Source organism: Cherax quadricarinatus, chromosome 46, assembly GCF_038502225.1.
Source record: "Cherax quadricarinatus isolate ZL_2023a chromosome 46, ASM3850222v1, whole genome shotgun sequence".
Taxonomy (NCBI): domain Eukaryota; kingdom Metazoa; phylum Arthropoda; class Malacostraca; order Decapoda; family Parastacidae; genus Cherax; species Cherax quadricarinatus.
Window position 1 is genome coordinate 18313529 of NC_091337.1, and position 13478 is coordinate 18327006.

General features: G+C 40.2%; 1 protein-coding gene across 7 annotated transcripts in view; it reads right to left on the reverse strand.

Moving 5' to 3' along the window:
- LOC128696751 (uncharacterized) overlaps positions 1-13478 on the reverse strand; it is a 106477-nt gene that overhangs the window by 76850 nt on the left and 16149 nt on the right. For 3 of the 7 annotated variants that reach the window (XM_070094581.1, XM_070094582.1, XM_070094580.1), the window contains exon 1: positions 799-4791. In XM_070094581.1, the coding sequence (XP_069950682.1) occupies positions 799-4791 (3993 nt within the window). Of the gene's footprint in view, positions 1-798; positions 4792-9877; positions 9978-13478 lie in introns of those variants that run through there. The other 4 variants (XM_070094586.1, XM_070094585.1, XM_070094583.1 and 1 more) reach the window with 2 other exon arrangements.

Sequence of the window (13478 nt, forward strand, 5' to 3'; positions counted from 1 at the left end):
GTGACTCATCTCAAACTAATAAACAAGACTAGTTTGATATGTCACTTCAAAAGAACCTACATCAGAGATTCAGTAACCATCAAATATTTTTATAATAATCCATGAGCCCCCAACTCTGTGCAGACAAAAAAAAAAAAATCACAACACAACAAAGAAGCCATTAATAAATTGACACTGGTTGCACCTTTGTCAAGGAGCCCACTATCAGTAAACATTCACTCCTTGATTGGAACACATTTGAAACAAGTTTTTGCAACAAATGACATTAAAGAAATCAAGTCAAATGACCAAATGAAAGCTATGAATACAGCTACAATTTTACCCAGTAACCTGCAAGCATTTTTTAATACACCAGCTGTTTTCTACTGAGGTGGGTGGCCCTCAACCCCAAAAAGGAAATGCAATCACAATCATTCATTTAATAGTTGACTTCCCAAAAGTGTGCTGACATTACAGTTCAGGTGGCCCTGCAAATTGCAATATCCATTAGAGCCAAAGACTGAAATAAGCAGAGGTAAGATAACAGCAATTAGACTGCAAAATAGAGATTAATACTATTATGACATTCATGGTGGGAGCACTAAACTTATGGAAGTTAAACAGCACTTGGAAAAATGAAAGGCAATCAGGTTCAATCCAAGAAAGGGGAGCTCAGATTCAATTCCTTGGATCAAGAACCCCTGACCATTATCAAGGAACATCCTTTAAGGATGAAATAGTCACTAGAAACTCTTTAATCCAGTAGAACCCTTAACATAAAAAAATAATGAGGGAAGAGAGCGAGCATGACCAACTTACCAAACTTAATGAGTCAGAATTGAGATTTTCCTCCTCAGAGATGGCATCGTGGTCAATATCAGATGGTAAATCCATCTGTTTATTCTGGAAATGCTCCTTTTTACTGTTACCTCTGTCACTAACTACTGTTTTCATGGATGTGTTGGTGTTTTCTTGAAGCATATTAGTTCCTGTGTTATCACTTAACCTAGACTTAGGTTTACTACCTTCATTTAATGTAACAGTATCTAGGCAGCTATTTTCCTTCTTCGTAGTCCCTATACGAGTATTTTCTCTCTTATCTGGCACTTTCTGTTCTTGTTTGCAGTTTTTCTGTGTGTACTCTGAATGACATTTCTTCCCAATGGTTACTGTCTCCATAACCAAACTCTTTGATGGTGCAATCTCATTTTTCTTTTCAATATACTGTGTTGAAACCATTTTGCTGTCTTTTTTATCTGTGCCAACTAGTTTTGCACAAGTTTTAGATAGTTCCTGAGAAATGATACATTTCTTTTCCAACCACTTATCCAGCGATTTATGTTTTGGTGAATCCCTGGGTGATATTTTAGCTTCTTGGTCCAAAGTGGTTGAAATAACAGAGTGCTCTTTCTGAACCAAGCTTGATGAAAGAGGAGAATCTTCCTGGACCAAACCTGATGAACAAGCACTATCTCTCTGGACAAAGCTCGGAGTAGATTCTTCATGGATCAAACTTGATGAAAGGGTAGATTCCTCATGGACCACACTTGGAGCAGATTCTCTCTGGACCAAGCCTAATGGAGTGGATGCTTCCTGAACCAAGCTTGATGGAGCAGACTCTTTTTGGATCAAGCTTAGAGTACATTCTTCCTGGACTGAGCTGGATGGAGTGGACTCTTCCTGGATTGAGCTTGGGGTAGATTCTTCCTGGATGAGGTTTTGAGTGGATTCTTCCTGGACTGAGCTTGATGGAGTGGATACTCCCTGCACCAAGCTTGATGGCATGGATTCTTCCAGGACCAAGCTTGAAATGGATTCTTCCAGGACCAAGCTTGAACTGGATTCTTCTAGGATCAAGCTAGGCAGAGTGGATTCCTCCAGGACCAAACTAGGTGGAGTGGATTCCTCCAAGACCAGACTAGGTGGAGTGGACTCCTCCAGGACCAAACTAGGTGGAGTGGATTCCTCCAGGACCAAACTAGAAGTGGATTCTCCCTTTGCCAAGCTTGCTGGAATGGATTCTTCCTTTGCCAAGCCTGATGGAGTGGATTCTTCCTTTACCAAGCTTGATGGAGCAGACTCTTCCTGAACCAAGGTTGATGGAGCAGACTCTTCCTGGACCAAGGTTGATGCAGCAGACTCTTCCTGGACTAAGGTTGATGCAGCAGACTCTTCCTGGACCAAGGTTGATACAGCAGACACTTCCTGGACCAAGCTTGATACAGCAGACTCTTCCTGGACCAAGCTTGATACAGCAGACTCTTCCTGGACCAAGCTTGATGCAACAGATTCTTCCTGGACAAAGGTTGATGCAACAGATTCTTCCTGGACCAAGGTTGATGCAGCAGACTCTTCCTGGACTAAGGTTGATGCAGCAGACTCTTCCTGGACCAAGGTTGATACAGCAGACACTTCCTGGACCAAGCTTGATACAGCAGACTCTTCCTGGACCAAGCTTGATGCAGCAGACTCTTCCTGGACCAAGCTTGATGCAACAGATTCTTCCTGGACAAAGGTTGATGCAGCAAACTCTTCCTGGACCAAGGTTGATACAGCAGACTCTTCCTGGGCCAAGCCTGGTGCAGCAGACTCTTTCTGAACCAAGGTTGATGCAGCAGACTCTTCCTGAACAAAGGTTGATGCAGCAGACTCTTCCTGGACCAAAGTTGATGCAGGAAACTCTTCCTGGACCAAGCTTGGAGTGAATTCTTCCTGGACCAAACTGGATGGAATAGATGCTTTGTGTACCAAACTTGATGACTGAGTCCAGTTTTCCTGAATCAAGCTTGAAAGAGATTCTTCCTGGACCAAACTTGATAAAGGAATTGATTCTTCTCCCTGGACCAAGTTTGATATAAAAGTAGATTCTTCTCCCTGGACCAAGCTTGATGAATGAGTAGATTCTTCTCCCTGGGCCAAGCTTGATGAATGAGTAGATTCCTCTCCCTGGACCAAGCTTGATGAATGAGTAGATTCCTCTCCCTGGACCAAGCTTGATGAATGAACAGGTTTTTCTCCCTGGACCAAGCTTGATGAATGGGTAGATTCTTCTTTCTGGATAAAGCTTGATGAATGAGTAGATACTTCTTCCTGGATTAAGCTTGATGAATGAGCAAATTCTTCTTCCTGGACCAAAACTGATGAATGAGTAGATTTGCCTTCCTGGACCAAACTTGATGCAAGAATAGATTCGTCTTCCTGGACCAAGTCTGATGAAATAAATGCTTCCTCTTGAGTTAAATTTAATGAAGTAGGTATTTCTTCCTGCATCCCACTACACATTTCGGTTACAGAAGTTCCTCGACTCGTGTTCAAGCCTGAAAAATTTGCAGGATGTTCAGGATCCAAGCTGAATGAGCAAACAGACTGTTCTTCAGAAGCCAAACTGGATGAAAGATCAGTATCTTCCTGATTCAAGGAAGTAGCGAGGGTAAATTGTTCTTCCTGGCCCAAACTTGATGCAAGAGAGGTTTCTTCATGATTTGGCTCATATGACAGAGAACATGAATCATATTGGTTCAGCGAGATAATGTGCTCTCCATGACCTATGATACATGAAACAGAAACTTTATCATTAACAGCTACACTTGGTGAATGAGTTGATACTTCTCTCTCTCTCAAATTGTTTGAAACAGTAGATTGGGCTAGGTTATAACTGGATGAAACAACAGTGTGTTCATCATGAGACAAGGCAGGGGAAGTCAAGGAGTCCTTGACCTGAACTATAACAGATGAATCTGCTGATTCTACATTGGTCATGTCAAGTGAGCTTTTAAGTTCTTTGTTCTTATCTGAGCTACATGTAATAATTTTCTCTTGTGGTGTTAAGTCAGATAAAATGCTACTTTTTTCATGTCTAGATGAAGCGAATTTAAGAGATTTTTCAGATACAGAATTAGGAACATTTGAATCTCTTAAAGACACCACTTCATTTAATGACAAGACAACAGTGGAAAGACATATATTCTCTGGAATTACCTGCAAAGGTACTTCTTTTACCTCGGACATAAACGATGGAGAACAGCTATCTTCTTTTGCCACATGACTCAAATTAGTCATTTCCTTCACTTCTAAGCCTGGATTATCACTTAATATTTCTGAAAATGTACATTCACTCATGGACTTGTCTTCAGCACTTGTGCACAGAGAACTGCTCTCTGTGTCTTTCAGGCCTGTTTTAGGACATGGCGTTACACCATCATCCTTCGTAACACCATCACAAAATTCCACTGAAATGTCTGAAGCACAGTGCAACTTAACTTTCTCATTCTCCATACTGTCTCTCAGAGATTTATCCAATAAATCATCTGTAACAACTTTATCAGGGATAGCTGTACTGGACTCAGGACCTGTGGCCTCACCCAGTCCCACTTTTGTATCACTTTCACTATAAATTGTATTATTTTGCTCACTTAAAATATTTGTAATTTCAGTAACACTGTTTCCATTTTTAGCACCAGATACATGATCAACCAAGATAATTTCAGAATTTTTGCTATTTACTGGCACATGGCCATTCAGATTTTCATACTGACTATCACATTTGTCTTCACAATCTTTTGAATCTCTGGACATTTCACTGCTCAGCACACTGCTTCCTTCTACAAGATGAGGTTTCAAATCTGTATAGGTACTTGTGACAGTAGTAATATTTTCTTCTAAGTTAATGTTAGAATCATCATCTTTCCCTGGATCCCTCTGACGTTGTCTTGATCGTAAGAGAACGTAAATAAGGGCACCTGCGCCTGTTATGGCTGCTGCAGCTCCAACTGCAGCCTTCATTCCTGTAAAACAAACAAACAAAAAAGACATTAGACGAGTGTTATAGATATATATGTAGCATTGTTTATCAGGGAATACAGTAGAACCTCAAACCATACCCCCGGCCGGGATTGAACCCGCGGTCACAGTTTCAAAACTCCAGCCCAACTTAATCCGTTCCAGGAGCTAGTTCTAAATTCGAAAAGTTTGAAAAGCAAAGCAATATTTCCCATAAGAAATAATGGAAATACAAGTAATCCATTCCAGAAACCCAAAAATATTCACAAAAAATAAATACATTTTATAGAGATTAATTATAGTTTTTACATACACACAACAAAGATAGTGTACAATTATGTATTAATAAATTTAAATAAACATATAAAATAACATTTTTACTTACCTTTATTGAAGATTGGTGATGCCATCTGGGAGATAGGGAGGAGGAGGAGAGAGGGAGTTGGGGTTAGTGTTTGGAAGGGGAATTCCCCTCCATAAGGACTTTAGGTATCAAAGCCCTCTCTGGGGTTACTTCCCTTCTCTGTCTTTTAATGCCCCTAGGATCAGCTTGAGAGTCACTGGACCCCTGTCTCACAAAATAACTGTCCACAGTCCTCTGTTTCTGGCACTAAAGATTTCCCTAAAATGGGACATGGTTTTGTCACTGAACTTGTTGCAAAGATGGTTTGTTTCAGCTTGCTCAGGGTGGTACTTCTGCACAAACATTTGGAGATCATTCCACTTGGCACAAATCTCCTTAATCTTTGAAGAAGGCACCTCATCCATTCCCTCTTCCTCCTCCTCTAAAGCAAGTTCCTCAGCTGTGGTCTGATACTGTTCCAGATGAAGCTCTTGCAGCTCTTCAGTGGTTAGCTCTTCCCTGTGGTCCTCCTCCAACTCTTCCACATCCTCGCCACTCACCTCCAGCCCCAGGGTGTTCCCCAATGCCACAATAGAGTCCACAACAGGCAGAGGGTCAGCTGGGTCAGGGTCAGCCTCAAACTCTTCAAAATCCCTCTTTTGGACATAATCTGGCCACAATTGTCTCCAAGCAGAGTTCAGAGTCCTGGAAATCACTCCCTCCCAAGCCTTACCTATAAGCCTTATGGAGCTGTAAAAATTGAAGTGATTCCACCAGAACTCTAGGGTCAACTTAGTGTCTGTTGTCACTTCAAAGCACTTTTCAAACACTGCTTTTGTGTAGAGTTTCTTGAAGTTAGAAATGACCTGCCAGTCCATGGGCTGGAGGAGAGGAGTGGTGTTAGGAGGCAAGAACTTCACTGTTATAAAACTGAAGTCCCTAGACAAGAGGTCTACTAAGTTTGGAGGATGAGCAGGAGCACTGTCCAGTAACAGGAGGCATTTGAGTGGCAAATTATTGTCTAGAGGGTATTTTCTCACACTGGGGCCAAACACTTCATGGACCCACTCTTGGAAAATTTGCCTTGTGACCCATGCCTTATTATTTGCTTTCCACAAGACACATAACTTGTTCTTTATGACATTGTTTTTCTTAAACACTCTGGGATTTTCTGAATGATACACAAGTAAAGGCTTCACTTTAAAATCACCACTTGCGTTAGCACAGATCAAAAGAGTTAGCCTGTCTTTCATAGGTTTGTGTCCTGGGAGTGCCTTTTCCTGCTGAGTAATGTAGGTCCTCTTTGGCATTTTCTTCCAAAACAGGCCTGTTTCGTCACAACTGAACACTTGTTGGGGTTTGAGTTTTTCAGTGTCTACATAAACCTTAAACTCCTGTACAAACTTCTCAGCCACCTGTTTGTTTGAACTGGCTGCCTCACCATGCTTTACAACATTGTGTATGCCACCACGCTTCTTAAATCTGTCAAACCAGCCTCTGCTGGCCTTAAATTCACTATCAGCACTGGTTCCAGGAGTTTTCTGTACCAGATCAGCATGCAACTTCCTTGCCTTTTCACAAATAATTGTCTCTGAAACACTATCACCTGCCATCTCTTTATCCTTGATCCACACCAGCAACAACTTCTCAACCTGATCGATTGTCTGTGGTCCTTTTTTGGTTAGCATATTAACACCTTTTGCAACATCAGCTTCCTTGATTTGTTCTTTCTCTGCCAGGATAGAAGCGATAGTCGACTTGTTATTCCCATACATCCTGGCAAGCTCAACAAGTTTCACACCACCCTCATACTTCTGTATTATTTCCTTCTTCACATCTATGGTGTTTCTCACTTTCTTTACCATAGGGCACCACTAGCAAGTTTCTTTGGACCCATGGTAACTTATTTCACAGTCCCACAAGCACTAAACACAGTGAATTAATCGTAAAATGTTTGAATGAGCGCAGGTTAGTGTTCACTCAAGCATCAACAAAGCCAGACTGGCTCAAGGCACCTGCGTGGGGACGCGGGCTGGTGGACAGGTCCAGTATCCGGCAGTTCGAAATATAGGGGCGAGTTCGATAATAGGGACAAAGTTGGTTCGAAAAAAGCGGTCGATTTTCGAAGAGTTCGATAATCGATACGTTCGAAATTTGAGGTTCCACTGTACATTAATACTGCTACACTATACGTATCTATATATTCATAGGAAATCCTTAACCCTTTCACTGTCGGTGCTGTAGTACTACGGCTTGCAAGCCATTGTTGGTGCCGCACTATTACACCAAAATTCTAGCAGCTTCAAATCTAGTGGGAGAAAGCTGGTAGACCTACATATGAGAGAATGGGTCTGTGTGGTCAATGTGTGCAGTAAAAAAAAAAAAAAAACAGCACACAGTGCACAAGAAAAAAAATCCAGCCGTGTTTTTGGTTTAAAACGCCGACTTTGAGGTATATTTTCCTATGGTATTTATGGGTGTATTCTCGTTTTCTTGGTCTCCTTTGATAGAAACGAAGATATATTACAGAAATAGGGATGATTTTGATTGGTTTCACTATGAAAAGTACCTTGAAATTGAGCTCAAACTAGCAGATATGTTGGATTTTTGCAAATGTTCAAGAGTAAACAAATGACATCACCATCCAATACGTGTCCAACTGGCCAGTCTAATATGCAGTCATGAATGGGTTGACATTATTTATACAATTATTATAATAATGCAGTAGCCTGCATAACAGTAAATCTTCTATTTTTTGTGTGAATAAAAACTCAAAATGGAAAGGAAGAGTAATGTATGAGGGGCCTGGAGACATGACTAATGAACAGAGAAAATTTTAGTTTCAGGAATGTCTGCACTGATTATTCTGGACCCTATTTTGAAACTGACACCTTTTGAAATTTGTGTGAAATTCTCCAAATTGCCAATTTCTGACCACTTTATTGGGTAGTTGAAATTGGTAAATAGCCAGTTTCTTGTACTCACTCGAAAGAACAAATGGATCTCTAGTGAAATAGCTACGAGTTTGATCGGTTGGAACAATGGAATTGGCTAAAAATAAGGCTCAAAGTGGGCAAAATCACTGATGCGTATATGTTGCCGAGACCGCTAACTTCGCAAGAGCGTAATTCCATAAGTTTTCCATAAAATTTCGCAATTTTGGTGTTATTACCATTGGGAAAAGATTCTCTATCATTTCACAAGAAAAACTTTTTTTTTTTTTTAAATTCTTCGACACTGAGAGCAAGTTTGTGAGCAGGGGGTCTCGACAGTGAAAGGGTTAAAACACTAAGTCTTAAAGTTTCAACACCATGTACTTATACAAAATAAAACAAATTTATAGAGTAGCCATGAGGAAAATAAACATTACTACAAAAAACAAAAAGGCACAATACTGTAACTGGAATATCATTACAAGTTTCTTTCTCCTGTGTGTGGGTTACTTGTGTAAGCATTACTATTATTCTATATCCTAGTATTAAAAGTACATACAGTCCAGTAAAAATTTCCCTAAGATATTTAACCCGTAAACGGTCCAAGGGTATATATACGTTTCTACCGCTAGTGCCCCAAACGTATATATACGTTTTATGTGTCCTACATTTAACATTGCCACGATAAGCCTGAGTCGCTTAGACATGTGAGAATGGGTGTGAGCACTCACTGTGCACCATATTAAAATAATTGGGGATGCCTGGGTACCATATGCTCTTTTTTCCTATTAAAAAACAACAATGCTTTTTTTCTCAAAAAAGTTGGGGCAGTACGGTAGTGAACATATATATACGTTTGGACTGTTTACGGGTTAAACTAGGATTACAATCTATAAAAATGGTGACCAAACCTAAGTCAATATGTAATTACAGGCCAGTTTCCATCAAAAATGTTGGGAAAAAATATCATATGTGAATTCAAAACTAAACACAGTATTCTGAACCCTTGTCAGTTTGGCTTCAGGTCGGGACAAGCACCAACAATGCAATAACGAAAAGCTCGGCTCAATCTATTCCTCTCTTGAAAATAATGAACACCCAGTAGACCTCCTTATCAATCTAAAAAAAAAAAAAAGCACTCAATACAGCAGAGCACAACATCTGCTGAACAAATCAGAACATTGTAGAGTCTGAGGGTATGCTCTCTCAAACATGAAAGCTTGCCTTAGCAAGACATCAACATGTGACCATTAATAAATGTGCTTCAGCAGCCCAATCAACCAACAAAGATGTTCCACAGGGCAGTGTTATTGGCCCTCTGTTAGTCTTCATCTACACCAATGACCTTCCTAATGTTTTAGAAGATGACAACTTTTGTCATCTCAAATGTAGAGCCTGCTACACTCAACAACACAATTAATGTCAAGCTGGAAAGATATCTATCTCAGGCATGACTTACAGACTCGTACTCACAATATTTAAAAACAAATCTGAAAATTTTCATTTGAACATAAAGATAAATAACACACAAAGCAAAGGGCAGGATAAGGGTAAATTCTTGGGTATATAAATTGACAGCAAACTAAAAAAAATTTCCAAAACGGTGGGCATTCTCTCAAAAATACACTACGTATTATGTACCTTAAACATCCTTGCTCACTCTGTACTATTCTCTAATTTATCCCTACCTTTATGGTATTTGTGTATGGGGATACACAACAGTAAATGACCTGCAACCCATTGTTACTTAGAAAAATTCTTAGAATAATCATTCATTCAGGTTCCAGGCAACACATGCCCCCCCAATCAAATTTGATTAACTTACAAAATTATCCACACTTACTATTGTGCATGCTATGTATTCAGGATACTCGGTACAAACATTTACCCAGAGCTTAAACTTTTTCTGGAGATGCAATAAACCACACTGATACAATACAATGAATGCTTATCTGTGATAAGCCACATGCATGACTCAACCTGTTTAGAAATTCCATGAAAATAACACACACAAAAATATGGAACTCTGCCAAAAAATACCAAAAGTTCCCAATCTACAATTGTTAAATCTTACTTAAATGGTATATCAAGTAAGTGATTGTAAATATTCAAGCATTATCATCATCACTTCATAAAATGTATATCACTGATATGATATAAATTTATTATAAATTGTCTGCAACTTGTCTCATCATACTCATTGTGAATTCCTTTTCAACAGCTAGCCTATTCTTACTACCTAATTTGGGAATCTCAATTACCTTAATGTTGTACTGCTACACAATGACTAAATTATATGTTAGGACTGGAATTAAGTAGTAGACAAGTTTTAGGATTAACTTGCTCAAATGTTTTGCATAAAAAAAGTGGCTGCTTCTGAACACGTAAATGTATCAAATCATATTTGTTTTATAATTGTATCAAAACTGTAAACAAACAAACCAATTTTTTGTACTGGCAATCATGCCAGTACAAAAAATTTAACAAACTTTCATTTTACATTAACCCTTTGAGGGTCGACAGGCCCTCTCCGAAACTCGTTCTCAGGGTCGGCCAAATTTAAAAAAAAAAAAAATTACTTTCTCTTATGAAAAGATAGAGAATCTTTTCCCGATCATAACGACACCAAAAGTTTGAAATTTGATAGAAAACTTACGGAATTATGCTCTCGCAAAGTTAGCGGTCTCGGCGATGTTTACGGATCGGCGATTTTGCCCACTTTGAGCCCCATTTTCGGCCAATTTCACTGTACTAGTCGACAAAAAACATGAATATTTCGCTAGAACTCCATTTTTTCTATCGAATGGGTGCAAGAAACCACCCATTTATAAATTCAACTATCCAGTACAGTGGTCAGAATTTAGCAATTTTGCCAATTTCACACAAATTTCAAAAGATGCCAATTTCGGAATAGGGTCCAGAATAAACAAGAAAGACATTCCTGGCACTAAAATGACATTTCCTCTAGTCATTAGTCACGTCTCAAGGCCCCTCTTATATTCTTTTGCTTTCCACTTTGAATTTTTATTCTCACAAAAAATATAAGATTTACTGTTATGCAGACTACTGCATTAGTGTAAAAAATGGTATAAATATTATTGGTGCACTTGTGAAAGAATATTAGACTCACCAGTTGACGTGTATTGCACGCTTGGCACGATTTGTTTACTTTTGAAGTTTGGTAAAAATCGAACATTTCTGCTACTTTGAGCTCAATTTCAAGGCACCTTTCATTGTAAAACCAGTCAAAATCATCTCAATTTCAGTAATATGTCTTCCATTCTATAAAATGAGACCAAGAAAACTAGAATACAACAATAAATACTATACGAAAATACACTGCAAAGTCGCTGATTTATTAAAAAAAAATGGAAAAAGTTTTTTTTTTCTCATTATGCACCGTGTGCTGCAGGATTTTTTTTAGACTGTGCACACTGACCACATAGACCCATTCTTTCATATGAAGGCCTACCAGCTTTCTCCCACTAGATTTGAGGTCGCTAGAATTTATGAGTACTAGTACGTCAAAAACCCCTACGCGTAAGACGTACTAGTACGACGAAAACCCTCAAAGGGTTAATTAGAAAATTAGGTTGTACCTCCCTGGATGACTATTGTCTAATAACCTACTACTACAGAAGGGCTGTACCTTCCTGGATGGTTGCTATCTACCAACCTCCTACTACAGGAGGGCAGTATCTCCCTGGATGGTTGCTATCTACCAACCTCCTACTACAGGAGGGTGGTATCTCCCTGGATGGTTGCTATCTACCAACCTCCTACTACAGGAGGGCAGTACCTCCCTGGATGGTTGCTATCTACCAACCTCCTACTATAGGAGGGCAGTATCTCCCTGGATGGTTGCTATCTACCAACCTCCTACTACAGGAGGGCAGTATCTCCCTGGATGGTTGCTATCTACCAACCTCCTACTACAGGAGGGCAGTATCTCCCTGGATGGTTGCTATCTCCCAACCTCCTACTACAGGAGGGCAGTATCTCCCTGGATGGTTGCTGTCTACCAACCTCCTACTACAGGTGGGCAGTATCTCCCTGGATGGTTGTTATCTACCAACCTCCTACTGCAGGAGGGCAGTATCTCCCTGGATGGTTGCTATCTACCAACCTCCTACTACAGGAGGGCAGTATCTCCCTGGATGGTTGTTATCTACCAACCTCCTACTACAGTTAGTTAGTTTTAGTTTAATATGTTTATTATGCACCCCATACCCATCCTGTGGGCGGTAGTCAAAAGATTACAGAGGTACATAATTGGTCCAGGGACTGGACTCCAAAGTTTTGATAGCTGAGCAAGTTACAGAGGTAATGAACTCACAATTTACAAAGGTAATGAACTCACAATTTACAAAGGTAATGAACTCCAGGTAAGTCTGGTCACAATCATGACAAGTTACAAAGGTATTTACAGATTACAGAGGTACGTAATGGGTCCAGGGACTGGGCCCCCAAAGTTTTGATAGCTGAACTAGGTACAAAGGTAATGAGCTCACAAGTTACAAAGGTAATGAATTCTGTAGAATGGTTACTTACGTTTATACTTTGGCTACAATCATGAACAAATTATAGAGTAATGAGCAATTCACACTTCCACACCCGGTCACAGGAGGGCAGTATCTCCCTGGATGGTTGCTGTCTAATAACGTCCTACTACAGAAGGGCAGTATCTCCCTGGATGGTTGCTATCTACCAACCTCCTAGTACAGGAGGGCAGTATCTCCCTGGATGGTTGCTATCTACCAACCTCCTAGTACAGGAGGGCAATATCTCCCTGGATGGTTGCTATCTACCAACCTCCTACTACAGGAGGGCAGTATCTCCCTGGATGGTTGCTATCTACCAACCTCCTACTACAGGAGGGCAGTATCTCCCTGGATGGTTGCTATCTACCAACCTCCTACTACAGGAGGGCAGTATCTCCCTGGATGGTTGCTTTCTACCAACCTCCTACTACAGGAGGGCAGTATCTCCCTGGATGGTTGCTATCTACCAACCTCCTAGTACAGGAGGGCAGTACCTCCCTGGATGGTTGCTATCTACCATCCTATAGATATGACGCTAACCCTAACTTTGACTTTTTTGGGTTATCGTAGGTTCTCAACACATGCTGCTATGTATGATAATCTATGTAACTGTGTATACCTGAATAAACTTACTTCTAACTTAATTACTGAAGCTACTCGGGAGTTTATCCCACTCAGACATAACTATTACAAAACCAATGCTTTCCTATATCTTTTCTAGTTTCTCCCCCCTCAAGGAAGGTTCCTTGATGTTGGTGAGGGGCTCTTGATTTAGGGAATTGGATCTGTGCTCCAGTTCCCCGAATTAAGCCTGAATGCCTTCCACATCCCCCCCCAGGCGCTGTATAATCCTCCGGGTTTAGCGCTTCTCCCTTATTTATTAACAATTTGAGCACACATACA